Below are 15,122 nucleotides of genomic sequence, written 5' to 3' on the forward strand. Positions count from 1 at the left end.
GTGAAAGAGAGATTTACAGACAGTGGAGATATCTGTAGCCCTGCTCCACTGCTCGTGAAGGTTCCACCCTGCAGGTGGGAAGTGGGGCTTGAACCCAGGTCCTTTTGCATGATGACATATGTACTCAACTGGTATATCACAATCTGACTCCCCAGGGTTTTTGTTTTTTTTTTTTTTTTTTTTTTTTACTTATAGTTCCTACTTCTGTCTACTTCACAATTTGGCAGGAACTCCTCAAAGACTAACAGAAACCATATCCTCATCATCACACATATCCTCCTTGGCAGATCCCACAGAGAAGCGCCCAGGAGAGCTTCAGCTTCCACTGGGAATCTGTCCTCAAGGCCTCCTTTGGGGATATGGGTCAAACCCCTCATCCTTACAGCATATACCCTAAAGTTCTCACTACCTAATGAATTTTCCATCACTGGAAGCCTTTTTCTTTGCAATGTAAAGGGGGGGGGGGGAAGGACTGAATTGGGAGGAATCTCAGATGAGACAAGATGTAAGGAAGCAGTTCAGTGGTGAATATAGGCCTTCTCGACTTCAGGCACTAAGAGCTCCAAGAAACACACCATAAACTGAAGACAAACTTGGTTAAACAGAATTTGATTCTGCTCCCAGGCCTCCTTGAGGATTAAAAAAAAAAAAAGGTAAGAATGATTTATAACATGTGAGGGCAACAATAACCTAAGCCTGCTATTTTTCTGAGTACAGAGCCATTAAGAAGGGGAAGCTTGGACAAGTGCCGATTACCTGTTTATGGATGCACCCACAGAATTAAAACGCCAGGTCTCAAGTTTTCAAAAAATTCCACTCAGATAACAACATTTGTTCTTTGTGGGGAGAAAGTTAGAAGGGAAATGGGAGAAAAATGTATATTCAACAAGCTTCAGGGTAAGAACTATTATTTTCTGCTTTTCTTTTAATAGCATAGAAGCAATGCTATTTTCTCTCTAGGCCAATATAAGTAGAGCTAGGTGACACTACCTGCTTCTTGGGAGAGGAAGGAAGAGACACTGCTCTCCTGTAAATGCAGCCCACTGGACTAGAAGTGTCAGTTCTGGAGAGGGAATCGCTTTATGGGCCAATGCTTTATGAGGTGACACCTCCTCCCAGGAAATAAAGGACTTTTACTCATTATGCTGAAGAGTATATGCAAAATTACCTACTGTAATCACTATCTACCTGGTTTTACTACTGTAGTGTTATTACAAAAAAAAAAAAAATACCCAGCTCACTTTGAAGAGGAGCAACAACATAAGACCCTTCTATAGAGCCTGACCTATTTCTACCAGCTGTGGTCTTGGGTGTGATGCCACCCAACTGTGGCCTCTTTTTCTCCCTCCAGGAATCCCCTTACCTGCACCTATCCTCTGTCCTCCAGGCATCCCCTATGTGGGCCCTTAGCCTAGAACCTTCTAGCTCATGAGGTGAGAAATCCCCTTCAAGGTTGCTAATCCTTGCTACCTTCCACAGAGAATACACAGGTTTCCACCAAAGATTTGTTAAAGATCAAATCTTTAAGACCCACACAACCCTTTAACTGCGGTTCTGAATCATGTAATAAGCATAAGGAAGATATTTTTGAATAAAGAGGGCTTTCCTTCTTTTCTCTAATTGCATCATTTTAAGCATCCACCTCCTCCACCTACTTGTAAGTAAGACCAGCACTGCATCTGTATTTCCTTTAAAGGGAATATTTACCTATTAGACAATGTGCTGCTTTCCACGTGGTAAGGTTTTCTTTTCGTTGACCTTGAAGGTGAGCGATCCAAGAGCCTCTGAGACTGGAATGAAGGGTGATTCAAACATTGCTCTGTCAAGTATCTGTCAGCTGGGTCCAACTTCAGTAAATTCTAAGGAAATAAAGTTTAAGACAGGAAAGAACATTACAAAGTCAAATGTAAATTCTCATTGGAAAAAAAACAACATTTCTTCTAAAAAGACATAGTCATTGCAAAATAGCTAGCAAACACCTCACAGTATCTCCCCTCCCAATTATACTGCCATGTTGTCCTCTGGAGCTTTGCCTTCCTATACTATGCTTGAATATCATCGGTACAAGTTGTCTTGTACACAACCTGGTTCTATTATCCACAGCAGTTTTATTTATTTATTTATTAAAATATTTATTTATTCCCTTTTGTTGCCCTTGTTGTCTTATTGTTGTGGTTATTACTGATGTCGTTGTCGGATAGGCAGAGAGAAATGGAGAGAGGAGGGGGAGAGAAAGAGAGACACCTGCAGACTAGCTTCACTGCTTGTGGAACAACTCCCCTGCCGGTGGGGAGCTGGGGGCTTGAACCAGGATCCTTACGCTGATCCTTGCATTTTGCACCGTGTGCGCTTAACCTGCTGTGCTACCGCCTGACTCCCCGACAGCAGTTCTATATTCTGCACTTGTCACTAACAAAAATTATTTCTTCCATCATAAATATTTAAGTATCTTTGTGTAAGTGTATATTCTCACAGAAAATTATCTGGAGGCAGCCCACATAACCAGTTTCTTGGGCATCCTTCCACAAATAATGTATACACATCTCTTATCTGTTCTGATTATAGCCAGCGAGTAGTAACTACACGAGTGTCTGAACTTGGCTTGCTTTCCACTGGACATCTGAATATAAAAGGACATTCCATGAGGGTAAAAGCTTCAACTCTATAGATGTTCCTCAGGCTAATTTTAGTGATTCTTCAGTGGTGAACATTTGGGTTGAAGCCTTATGAATAATGCAACAACAGATACTTTTACAAAATAACTGAACAACCAAACAGCCGTTTGTGGCGTGGCTATATCCTGGCATGGCTAACCAGTCTCCTCCTGTTGGGTATGTGAATAGTTGCACTTTTCACTATGATCTGGAACAAACCCCATGATGTACACCTAAAAGCCGATGAGAGCTCATGACTTGCTTCATAGGCTAAATGACACAGCTTTTTATGGATCGTTTTCTGTGGGGTGATAAAGTTGCCCCCTCACCCACCCAGGAAATTTGTCTCAAATAACACTCCTTTTAGAACTGCAGGGGTCTGCTAAGTTCCTGGCACCCTCATCAACAACAGGCACTATGGTTCCTTGTAATACTTGCAAACTTGATATTTTTAAAGATTATCTCACAGAGATCTTGAATCAGCAGATTCAATTTGATCACTAGTAAGGTTGAATGTTTTGCATTTATGGCTACTTACACTTCTTTTCATATTTTCCTGTATATCTGTCCTAATACATGTGTTCTGTATTCATTAAGGTGCATGTTTTAACAAGCCAAATGCTTTCTTCTAATATTATTTATTAGTAACTGGACATGGTTTTAACAGGTTCCTAAAGCTAGGCAATTTTTACCAGTAAATTAAGTAATCATCTAAAGAGAAATAACCTACACAGACTGGCACAACTCAAAAGAGCCCGTGGGAATTTGCTCTTTGAGAAGCATTCTCCCTGAAAGAAAGGAAGGAGGGTGGAATTCCAGCAGTTCCAAATCTACCTCTGGCTCCTTTCCATTGATTCTGCCCACATTTAGGATCCCTGCTGACTACTGAGAGTTGATTAGACTTGGTCCCAATATGGATGACTTTATGCCAGACTCCAGCCTGGCACCACAGAAAAATGGAATCCTGATCATATACTAAAACATACACAATGCGTCAAAAGATTCTGGCAACCCAAATCACTGCTTACATGGAAGTGGATTTAACATTCATGTTGACTTGGACACAACTCTAAAATGATCCTCATTCTTTCTTTTTTCCTTATTAGGGAATACAAATTGGATGTGTGTAAAATGGTTTCGGCTTCATTGGCAATTGAAACAGTGAGCACAAAAATAGTTTCAACTGTATGAGACTAGCTAAAACCAAAGGAGAGTCAGTTCTCAGTAGTCTTTCTAGTCAGAAATGCTTATCACCTTTTAGGAGTCAAATATCTGGGGGTTGGGCGGTGGCGCAGTAGGTTAAGCGCATGTGGCGCAAAGCGCAGGGACCAGCGTAAGGATCCCGGTTCGAGCCCCCGGCTCCCCACCTGCAGGGGAGTCGCTTCACAAGCAGCGAAGCAGGTCTGCAGGTATCTGTCTTTCTCTCCCCTTCTCTGTCATCACCTCCTCTCTCCATTTCTCTCTGTCCTACCTAACAATGACAACATCAACTACAACAATAAAAAAGGGCAACAAAAGGGAAAATAAAATTTAAAAAAATTTTTTTTAAAAAAGGAATAAATCTTCAAAAAGCACCACTTTGATTTAAGATTATCGACAGTAGAAATTGCTATACAAACACACAAAGAAACTCCTACATTTATGAATACAGATGTTTGTTTTTTAAATCACTTCAAAAGATGAAGTCTTTATGAGCAACATATCTAAAAAAAAAAAGTACCCTGTAAATTGTTTCAAAATTCATCATTTGAGTAAAAACAGCAATTATTTTCCTTCTTTTAAAGCTGAGCCCATGGAGCTATTATAGCTGTTCTCTTAAGTTATGAGGAGCTTGGATCAGCGCTGGTGACTCATATCCCCACTACATAGGCTGATCCTGAGATGCAGGATAAGACGGCCATTTTAGGACTGATATATGGACAGAATGTCATAGAGAATATAGTTTCAGGGGCCAGACAGTGGCGCACCTGGTTAAGTGCATGCCTCACATCAACCAAGGACCCTGGTTCAAAACCCTGGTCCCCACCTGCAGTGGGGGAAGCTTCATGAGTGGTAAAGCAGGGCTGCAGAGGTCTGTCTCTTTCCCTCTCTATCTCCCTCCCCCCTCTTAATTTCTGCCACTATCAAATAACATAAAAGAAAAGAAAAGAATATAATTTCCACGAAAGGGTGTTACAGTACTTTTATTTTTTTTGAAATACTGACGGTGCTTTCTGTAACATCTAGTAGTGACATGGCAGTATTCACCCACAGCGCTTGAAGTCAGCACTGTGATCCCCAGGAGTAGGGTCAGAAGGAGGCTTCTGGGGTGTTAATCATTTCCTCTCAGTTTAGGTGGGGGTGCACAGATACCACTATATCTTAAAAATCAATGCTGATAAACCGTGCACCTTCAGAATACACACTTCAACAAGATGTTTATTTAATAATAAGGAATTGTGAGAGTAAATGTGTCAAATAAATAGGAACTCGTCTGTTTAATGTCTAAATTGGCACAAAGGCAGAAATAGTCACAGTAGCGTTGAACTTTCTCTGTGCTGGCTTTTACCAGGTACCATGCTGCTGCTTGGTAATTACATCTGGTAATGATTTAACAAAAAAGTTAAATTGTTTTTAATTAAAAAACAATAAAAGGCAGAAATCATGAAATCACATTTTATTCAGTGCTCCTACTTTGTTCTATTTAGATTTCAAGAGTTATCAGATAATAAAGGCTCTGGTAAATAAATATTGATTGCGTGAAGGAACATATTGACAAAACCCAAGTGATTTAAGAGATAATTTATGCTTAATTAACCTGCATGAACCTTGAGGGTTTTTTTTTTGTTTGTTTTTGTTTTTTTTTAATAACACCTTTCAATCTGTGTTCAAAAGAACTATGCTATGGGGTTTCATGAAAGTAAACGTATTCTGTAATTAAATTTGGGAAATGTTAGGTGAGACAGAAACACTGCTCGACTGTGGGGTTTCTGAAAACCTTTATAAGTTAATGAATATTGTAAATCTCTAAGAAAGGTTAGAAGATACTTGGCCTTTCCCAAAGGCCACGCCTCCCCGCCCCCTCCTCCACCCCCCCAAACCTATTTACACTGTGTTCCTTGGAACACAGATTAACAGAGTTTAAAGCTTAGCACAATTCTCACAGTGCTGCTCAGCAATTTCCTACTGTGCTAAATATCCTTTTAAAGACTTTGTGCATAGTGTAACCACCCCTGATTTTGATGGGCATAAAATAAAATCAATCTACTAACAAGTGTTTTGGGGAAGTCTACTATGAGACACCCAGCACTTGTGATGAGGCAGACTGGCTGTTGACTGGGGAAAAAAACTCTCTGTAACAGAGTCCAGCGCAGGACGCTCTTCTGGACAGGCCACTATCATGAGGATGAAGGTTCAAGTCTGGTAGCAGCAGAGACCCTGCTACTTCAAAGAGGAGCCCAGGAGAGTTAACACATTCGGAGAGAAGAGGCCAAGTCTATACATGTGCTGCCGGGGATTGAACTCGGGGCCTCATGCTTGAGAGTCCAATGCTTTATTCACTGTGCCACCTCCTGGACCACTATAATCTCTTTTCTTTCATTACTGCATTAAAGTTTTGTTTTAAGATCCTATGGCTTGAATAGCCCTTGAGTGCTGAATAAACACTGTTATAATATTCTATTATAGTTATATTACATAATACACTATCTATTTATACTGTTATTTTGTCCATTTGGGGAATATAATTTAAGTACTCAAGGTTTTATCTAGATGGAAAGTTACAATCCTCGATATATACTACGACAATTTTAAAGAAATCACACACCTTTTAACATGATATGGTCCCCAGTTATTCACTATTTTATATGTTCTTTTTTTATTACCACCAAGTTTATCACTGGGGGTTGGTGCCTGCACTACGAATCCATTGCTTCTAGTGGAATTTTTTTTTCTTTATTTGATAGAACAGACAGAAATTGAGAGGGGAGGAGAAGATGGAGGAGAGAGATTCAGATATACCTCTAGTACTTTTTTCAACACTCATGAAGCTTCCCTCTTGCAGGTGGGGAATGGGGACTTGAACCTAGGTCCTTGTGTGTGAGAGCATGTGTACCACCACCCATACCCCCCACTATATATATAATTTCATTATTGGGGTCAGGCAGTGATGTACCTGGTTGGACACACACATCAATCACCATGTACAAAGATGGTGGTTCAAGTCCCTGGCGCTCACCTGCAAGCGGCAAGCTTCACAAGAGTGAAACAGTACTGCAGGTGTCACTCTTTTTCTCTCGTTCTCCCCTCCTAATTTCTCTCTGCCCAATCAAATACAAAAAAAATAAAAGCATTGGGCAGGGGTAGATAGCATAATGGTTATGCAAACAGACTCTCATGCCTGAGGCTCCAAAGTCCCAGGTTCAATCCCCTGCACCAGCATAAGCCAGAGAAGAGCAGTGCTCTGGTAATAATAAAAATAAATAAATACAATAAATAGTTACAAAAGTAAAAGCATTAAAAAAAATCTTTAAAAAGAGAAAAAAAAAGAAAGCCTTTCTTTGCAAAAAGTTAAAAGCAAGACACAGTCACATGCAGACTTAAGAGAACCTATGAAATATCAACTATACAGAAAACATCAACTTGTCCTACCTTCATTAGATCAAGTAATACACTATTTAAAATTCCAAGGTATCGTCTCTCCAGTGATTGAGGATGGTTCACGGCTGGAAACTGTAAAAACAACACAAGGGCATTAGCAAGCTTGAGGGGAGGGATGCTTGTATATATGTGCTGTGAGTGCAGCTGAAGGTAGCAGACGAGTAGACGATACTGCCCATGTCAATCAGGGTCAAGTTCATTTCACGAGCCTATTAATTTTGCTATCTATGTATCCAAGGTCAGAGTTAGTAGGAATGGGTGTTAAACAGGAAAATTCTGAGATGAAGGTGATTCTTTAAGTCTTGTCAGACAATACTGAAACATGGAAGACAAACCAGAATATCAAAAAATGAAGAGCACATAATAGATTCGGCATTGCCTGCTTATATACCATCTGATCATAATATAATTTGTATAGTCTTTGCATGTACAAACAATTCTTAATTGCTGACAGTTAACTGGGGTGCTAGCAGAAGGGGTATAAGAGAGTTCTTACGCCTTTTGCACAATGTATTAGTCACTACTAAAAAAGATTACAGATATAGAAATAGTAAATTCAGGACATATTATATAGTTGTTTTAAATACTTTTTAATGAACTGCTTTCAATTTTGTGCTTGAGGTAAATTGCAATAGAAGGCAAATGATATAGGCTTCTAGCTGAGCAAATGCGTTTTTTTAAATAAAATGGGAGTGGGATGGTGGAATTAATGTCGATACTCTGTCCTTCCCTCTACTAACTTACATTTCACAACACCTAAGTGGATGGTAAAGAGCCCCCTGCCAGGGACCAAATGGGAAAGCTAGTTGGTTTTAGTTTTATCTTTATACAAATATGAGAGGATTTCAAGTACTGCAGTACCTGAATAGACTAAATAAATGGATGGGAGGACTAGGTCATTAAGGTGTGACTATGACAGCATGGCCACACTGGGCTAACTAAGACCAGCGGAAGATACAGAATATGGTTGAGACCTAAATGTTGCGCGTGCGCAATCCAGAATCTGGTTGGAGAGTAAACAGCGCTACACTGTGCAGCTGTAAATTCTACATAAAATTCAGAGAAAGGAGAAACTAAGGCTCGTTTGCAGCTATAGAAGAAAACTCAGAGGCAAGATCTGAAGTGAGTTTTGAAAGATAAGAAAAATGTAAGCACACAGAAAAAAATGGGGCAACGCCTTCCAGAGAGAGGAAGCAGAGGGGATAACAAGAACTTACTTAGACCAGACATACAGGTAATAACCTAAAACTGACTTCTGAGGGAAGTGATGCAATGCAAGGCATTTCAGCAATTCTTATTTTAGAGATGAGGAAAGATGATCTGAATGCTCACATAACTGGTTCAAGGCAAGTTACATAATTAAAAAAGCAGGAGAATTAGTATTTGTACCTCAGGTCCGTGATCTAAACCCACACTGTTTCTAAACCTAGGTACCTCTCCAGAAAAAGGTGCATATCATTCAATACTTTGGATGTTGGAGCATTTAATACTGGCCCCCAAAGAGAGAGCCCTATCAAGCCGTGGTTCTACCACCCAAAAAGGTAAAGAAAGGGAACAGAAATCTTATTCAAAGAAATAATAGCTGAAGACTTTCCAGACCTGAGGAAAAAACTTAGGAGAAATTATCTGTGCATCATATACATGCCAAAGGGTTAATATCCAAAAATATAAAGAATGCATAGAACTCAACAGCAAAAACAAAATAACTGATTTAAAAAAAAAAAAGGAAGATCCAAATAGACATTTTCCCCCCAGAGAAGACAGGCACATAAAAAGATGTTCATCTCTTACTGTGAGGAAAATGAAAATCCAAATAGCAATGATGTCACAATATCCATGACATCACCTTACAGCCCTGTGAATAGTTATTTGTCAAAAGTTAAGAAACAAGCATTGAAGAGGATGTGGAGAGAAATGAGCACTACACATTGTTGGTGGGAATGCAAACTGGTGCAGCCACTCAGGAAGGAGGCCAGTATGGAGATCACTCGTGAAATTAAAAACAGAAATTCCATAGAATCCAACTGTCCCATTTCTGGATATTTAACAAAATAATACACACACATTCCTTTGAAGAGATAGATGTACCCTCATGTGTTACTTATAATAGGTAAAAGTTAAAAAGAACCTAAGGACCCAATGACAGATGACTGGATAAAATCGTGGCATATTTAAACAGTGGCATATTACTCAGTTATAAAAACAGATGGATCTCTGCCACTTGTGGATGGATGTGGAGGGATTGTGCTTAGTGAATTAAGTCAGACAGAGAAAGAAAAACAGGGGTCAATTGGTGGCACACCTGTTTGAGTGTACATGCTACCGTGAGCAAGAACCCAACTTCAAACTCCTGGTCCCCCCATCTGCAGGGGAAAGTTTCACAAGTGGTGAAGTAGGGTTGCAGGCATCTCTCTGTGTCTCTCCCTCTCTATCCCCCCTCCCTTCTCAATTTCTCTGTCTCTATCCCATAATTAAGAGAAAAATAAATACCGTATTATTTGACATATCAAATTATAATTGTATATTATAATTATATATGTATATATAATTTGATATATATAGCAGCAAATGTAGTATATAGAGAAACCAAAGAAAAGGATGAACAGAATCGGATAAAAATAAACTTTTAGACTGCAATACCAAACTAGTAGCTAGTGAAAGAACACAGGGTGTAAGGTGAGGGGTATCGGGTAAAAGGGATCAACTATATGGTGAAAAACAGGACTAGACTTTCAGTGGTGAACTTAACATATATAGATGTTGATTTATAATGATGCATACCTGAAGCTTAAGTAATTTTTTACTGTCATGTTATTTCAATCAATATTTATTTGACAAAAAAAAAGAGAAAGGACAAAAGGAAGAAAGAAAGAAAGAAAGAAAGAAAGAAAGAAAGAAAGAAAGAAAGAAAGAAAGAAATATGCATTTCTGTCCAGTAAGACTGGGAGGGGGGATGTTTTGAAATGTCATGAAAACATGGCTTGAGAATCATGTGTTTCAGAGAAAGAAAGAAAGGAAAGAAAGAAAGAAAGAAAGAAAGAAAGAAAGAAAGAAAGAAAGAAAGAAAGAAAGAAAGAAAATGAAGTAGCAGTTTGGCAAATCTGCTTGAGAAAGGATTTTATTTTAAGAAACCACAAAACTGGTTTTGTAGAAAGTCAACAAGTCTAGGAATGGCAGCCCAAGACAAAGCATTAAACTAATTTGAAAAGAAGATCTGAGAACAGACAAGAAACACCTGGCTAGGATAGCACCTTTACACCTGTGGGGTGCAAGTATTCCCAGCCGGCCTCAAATTGCTGCAGCCCTTTATATACATTGGTTGTGTGGTTAGGGAATGGTTGCTATTTGAGATAAAGAAACCTCCTGAGATAACCCAAGCTCAGAACATGATGCATGTGCTGGGGGGAAAAAAAACTTGGAAAAACTTGGAAATTAGGAAAAACATTAGTAGTTCCCTCTTTCATATTCAGACCATTACTTTTTTTTTTTTTTTAATCATGAGTAGTATAGAAGCTTCGAAAATCAAACATTATAATGAGAATTATGCACATTGTAATGGGGAAGGGAAGTGTATTTAGTGGCAAGCTTGGCATTCTATACTGCCGCATTGACTCCACTTTGAGTTTTTGCAAAGCCTCTTACCCGGAGCCCATGGAATCGAGGATTACTGTAGAAGAGCTTCATCTGCTCAGACGGGAGAGGTCCTAGCACCTTCTGAATGGTAAAAAGTTGATCAATTTCACTTTCTCCAGGAAACAAAGGCTGCCCATCGCTTAGCTCCCCAAGAATACAGCCCACGGACCACATATCTACAGACTTGCCATAGGGAGCGCTGAAAAACAAAGGGAGAGATTATCTCGGCAAATGAAAACATTTTTAAGAATTCCCAAATAATTTGGAACAAACACATGATTTCAAGTACATTTGGGCATTTAAGAAAGGAAAAAGTACAGTGTGGGGGGAAAATGAGTCTGAAAATAAAGAATAATGGATATTCAAGAAAAATGCAGAACTCAAGTGAATAAATCTATGCTAATAAAGGCATCAATCTAACAACACAGTACCACAAGAAGTTGAAATCTATTCACATCCACGTAGATTTGGAACATGAATGGCTTAATAAACCTGAACCCAGCACAAACATCTGATGAGTTAATTCTTCACTTGGGAATGAAATGTTCCCAGGAAAGGTGTTTTCTAGGTAATTGTCCTTAGCTCTCGAACTGTCAAAAAGGTACTGTGATTTGAGTTGTCTGGAGTGGTGAAGTAGTGCTGCAGGTATCTCAGTCTCTTTCCCTCTGTATCAGCCCTATCCATTTCAATTTCTGGCTGTCTCTATCCAATGAAGAAATAAAGATAATAAAACAAAAAAAATGGCCACCAGGAGCTGTGGATTTGTAGTACAGTACAAATAAAGATTTGTGTTCCCTCTTCGCTCCTCTCTCTCTTCTCCACAGCGCAAAACAACATCTGGCGAGAATGGGAAGGGGGAGGAGTAACCATAGCACTCCAGGATAGGATAATAACAAAAATGTACTACTGATTTATGCGTCTTCTTAAAGACAGAGAGTATTAACTAACCTTTGATTGCATAAAATCACAATTTCTAATAACTGAGATTACACTAAGTTCTGCTGGACCTCCTAGAATCTATTTGTACCCTGTGTACGAGGATTTTCTGAGGGCTATTTTTTTTTTTCTTTACTTGCTTGGGGGCATATTATCTCCCTTATAGGATCTGAGTTTACCAGAGAGACGATTTCAAGAGTGTAACTATTATCAGCAAACAGAGGCTAGACATGAAAATCTAGGTAGCCCCAAAATATGTATACCCTAGCCCCTATAGCTTGTTAAATTACAAATGGTGGATTTAGTTTCAAATACAAATGACTCAAATTTTAAGAATGAAAAGCAAAATATAGTATCTTGAGAAAAAAAAAAAGGATAAAATTTGAGACTGCCATAATGATAAAATAGTTAAACAAATACTTGTAAACCAAAAAAAAAAAAAAAAGTTAGCATACTACAGAATGTATTTCTAGGATACTAAATCATTGCAACAATAAGTCAATCATTTATCTCACTTCTTTCCCATAAAAACCTAAGAAACACTGTATAGATTTTTTTTTTTAGGGGGGCGGTGATGTGGGGAGTGGAGGATACTAATCTTTCTTCAACACCTGTGAGAGGAAGAGAAAACATGCTAGGCGAGAATCCTCTGGGAAATCTCTACATTCTCAGAAACTATCTACCTAGCCCAATGTACTAGTTTTCCTCTGTCAACTGATCTGAATGATTTCTGCAGCTGGAACAGCTGTGAATGCCAAGGACAGAGTTTTGAGAATGTACAAGAATGTAAATAGTTATGCTTTCAAAAATGTCAGTTCCTAATGTTAACCAAATATAAACTGATTTCAATGGGATTTTTCTACAAATAATACAGTTCCTCAAGGGGGTATCTGGCAATCATTGAATTAGCAATATTCAATTTAGTTTAAATTAGTTGCAGTACCCGCACGTCTCTAATCATAGCCTCAGTTTTCAAATAACACACAGGGTCCCAGGTTTTACAAATAGGCTGTCATGGGAATGAACTCCTCGGGGCCATTTTCCAACCAAAGGCATATACTGCCATACTTAAATCACTGAATAGGATTCTAAAACTTATCCACTTCATACTCAGTTCTTATTCAAATTCTAATCCCTCCCAAAGGAAAGTGGTCTATATGCCCCAGTTGAGTCTGGATAGAGGGAAACAGAACAGGCAGCACAAATATGAAAGAAAATCCTAAATCAGGTGTAAAATGAGCATAGAAATGATATCATCTGTCCACACTAAGAGAAATAACATAACCTATGAGCATCTATTTCCTAGGACAAAGCAAGTGTTTGATTTCAAAACCAGTACAAGTTTCAATAGTTGACACTCACAATTCGTATAGCCCCTAGATCAACAATGAATGAATTAAGAGTTACCAGTAGATGGTTGGTAGATACTGGGAGAACCAACTATTACAATCAAAATGAACCCTGGCACTTAATTAACCGAACTTCTCCTCTTCCAGAGGATCCTAAAGCTAACAATCTAGAAGCTGACAGGTATATGGAGACGAAATTCTACTTTGAATGGAACTCACCCAAGTAAGAGTTCTGGGGAACGATACCACCTCGTGGCCACATACTCTGTATAATTAGCATTATTGCCTTCTGATAGATTCCGAGCAAAACCTGAAAGGCAGCAGAAAGCCCAAAACTGTAACTTCGAAAAATAATTTCATGTTGGCAAACTATTTCAGTAATAATAATATTTTAAAGGCGCATCAAGAGAATATAATGACTGATACTGAATAGGTCATCCTTGGTGGGTTTTTTTCCCCCCTCTAGATTTATCACTGGGGGCTCGGTGGTGCCTGCACTACAAGTCCACTGCTCCTGGCGGCCACTTTTTCCATTTTGTTGTTGTTACTGCTGTTATTGTTGTTTGTTGTATGCTTTACATTGGGTTCTAGTTCTCCCCCGTCAAGAGAATTGCATCAGTCCTGTTAATTTCGCGGGCCCGCTTGGCCCCGCCCCTAGGAAACCCGCCAGAGTTCGAGAGTGACAGAGTGAGAGAGGGTTCCTGAGTTTGAGAGTGCCAGAGTTTCAGAGAGTTCTTGAGTTCCAGAGTAAGAGAGAGTGCTTGTGCCACCGCAAAGAGACAGCAGAGTTCTGTTTGGTGATTAGTTTGTCTTAGTTTATGAATCGTTGTTCCTGAATAAAGAAATACAGTTTCCCTACCCAGCCGTTGTCTCCGCGTCTCTGTTACCCGCCCGTGAAGCTAGACCCGCTGGCAAGAGCCTCCGAAAATTTTAACAACAAATGGCGCCCAATGTGGGGCTCGAACCCACGACCCTGAGATTAAGAGTCTCATGCTCTACCGACTGAGCTAGCCGGGCTAGGATAGAAAGAAATTTTAACAACAAATGGCACCCACGTGGACCTGACCTGCGCATCTCTCAGATAAGTAAGGACAATTTGGCTACCTATGCACTATGGCCTTCTCTTCTGCTTGTGAAGAGATCTCCAAAGGCCTCTGCTCTTTCTTCACGAGACTGTTTTGCTGTTTCTGGAACATTTATCTCTGGACCACTCTGTGGTTTCCACTCGCTCGGGCGAACTCAGAACAGCCAGCGGGAAGAGCCAGCGGGCGGGAGGCGAGGCGCGGAGCTGCTGTTTCCACCTGGTTAAACAGCCAGCCAGCCGGCTGCGCCCAGACAACCCCGCGCACCGCGCCCGCAGCCCCGCAGCCTGCAGGAGGCCGAAGCCAGCACACAAGAGCCCCTGGAGCCTGAAGCCAACACGCAAGAGCCCGAGGCCAACACGCAAGAGCCCGAGGCCAGCCCACAGGAGCCGGCTCTCCACCGCGTGGCGCAGGGCACTGGACGTGTGATCCCTCCACACTGCTCGGCCACTGCGAACAGGGCAGCAGACATGGCAGGGCCATGGGGCAGGGCCGCGGCGGCCTATCATGGCCGCCACCCCTAGGCACCTAGGCCCACACCTTCTGCAAAGCTGGCCTGCCTGCCCTCTTTCTATAAATTCTGGGGATAGGATAGAAAGAAATCGAGAGAGGAGGGTAAGACAGAGAAGGGAAGAGAAAGATAAGACACTTACAGATATGTGGGGAGCCAGAGGCTCGAACCAGGATCCTTACGGCGGTCCTGCACCTAGCACCATGTGTGCTTAACCTGGGTTCGCTACTGCCCACCACCCACCACCCCCGTCCTTGTTTTTTAAAGTCCATTGTATACATGTCAATTAAAACATATAATGTGTTCACAACAGAACTAG

The 15,122-nt window shown here is 40.3% G+C and overlaps 1 protein-coding gene and 1 non-coding gene across 5 annotated transcripts in view; both read right to left on the reverse strand.

Moving 5' to 3' along the window:
• The window catches only part of CDKL5 (cyclin dependent kinase like 5), a 211,206-nt gene that overhangs the window by 40,935 nt on the left and 155,149 nt on the right, over positions 1 to 15,122 (reverse strand). For all 4 annotated transcript variants that reach the window (XR_009547501.1, XR_009547502.1, XR_009547503.1 and 1 more), the window contains 4 exons: positions 13,430 to 13,520; positions 10,935 to 11,124; positions 7,284 to 7,364; positions 1,708 to 1,859 (listed from right to left, as the gene is read on the reverse strand). Coding sequence is in view for 1 of the 4 variants with exons in the window: in XM_060182954.1 (XP_060038937.1) it covers positions 1,708 to 1,859; positions 7,284 to 7,364; positions 10,935 to 11,124; positions 13,430 to 13,520 (514 nt within the window). In the remaining 3 variants the exon portion in view is untranslated. The remainder of the gene's footprint in view (positions 1 to 1,707; positions 1,860 to 7,283; positions 7,365 to 10,934; positions 11,125 to 13,429; positions 13,521 to 15,122) is intronic.
• TRNAK-CUU (transfer RNA lysine (anticodon CUU)) lies at positions 14,155 to 14,227 on the reverse strand. Its single transcript has one exon. It is a non-coding gene; the product is annotated as a tRNA-Lys (tRNA).

The sequence above is a fragment of the Erinaceus europaeus genome, chromosome X (genome assembly GCF_950295315.1).
Source record: "Erinaceus europaeus chromosome X, mEriEur2.1, whole genome shotgun sequence".
NCBI classification, from domain to species: Eukaryota; Metazoa; Chordata; class Mammalia; order Eulipotyphla; family Erinaceidae; genus Erinaceus; species Erinaceus europaeus.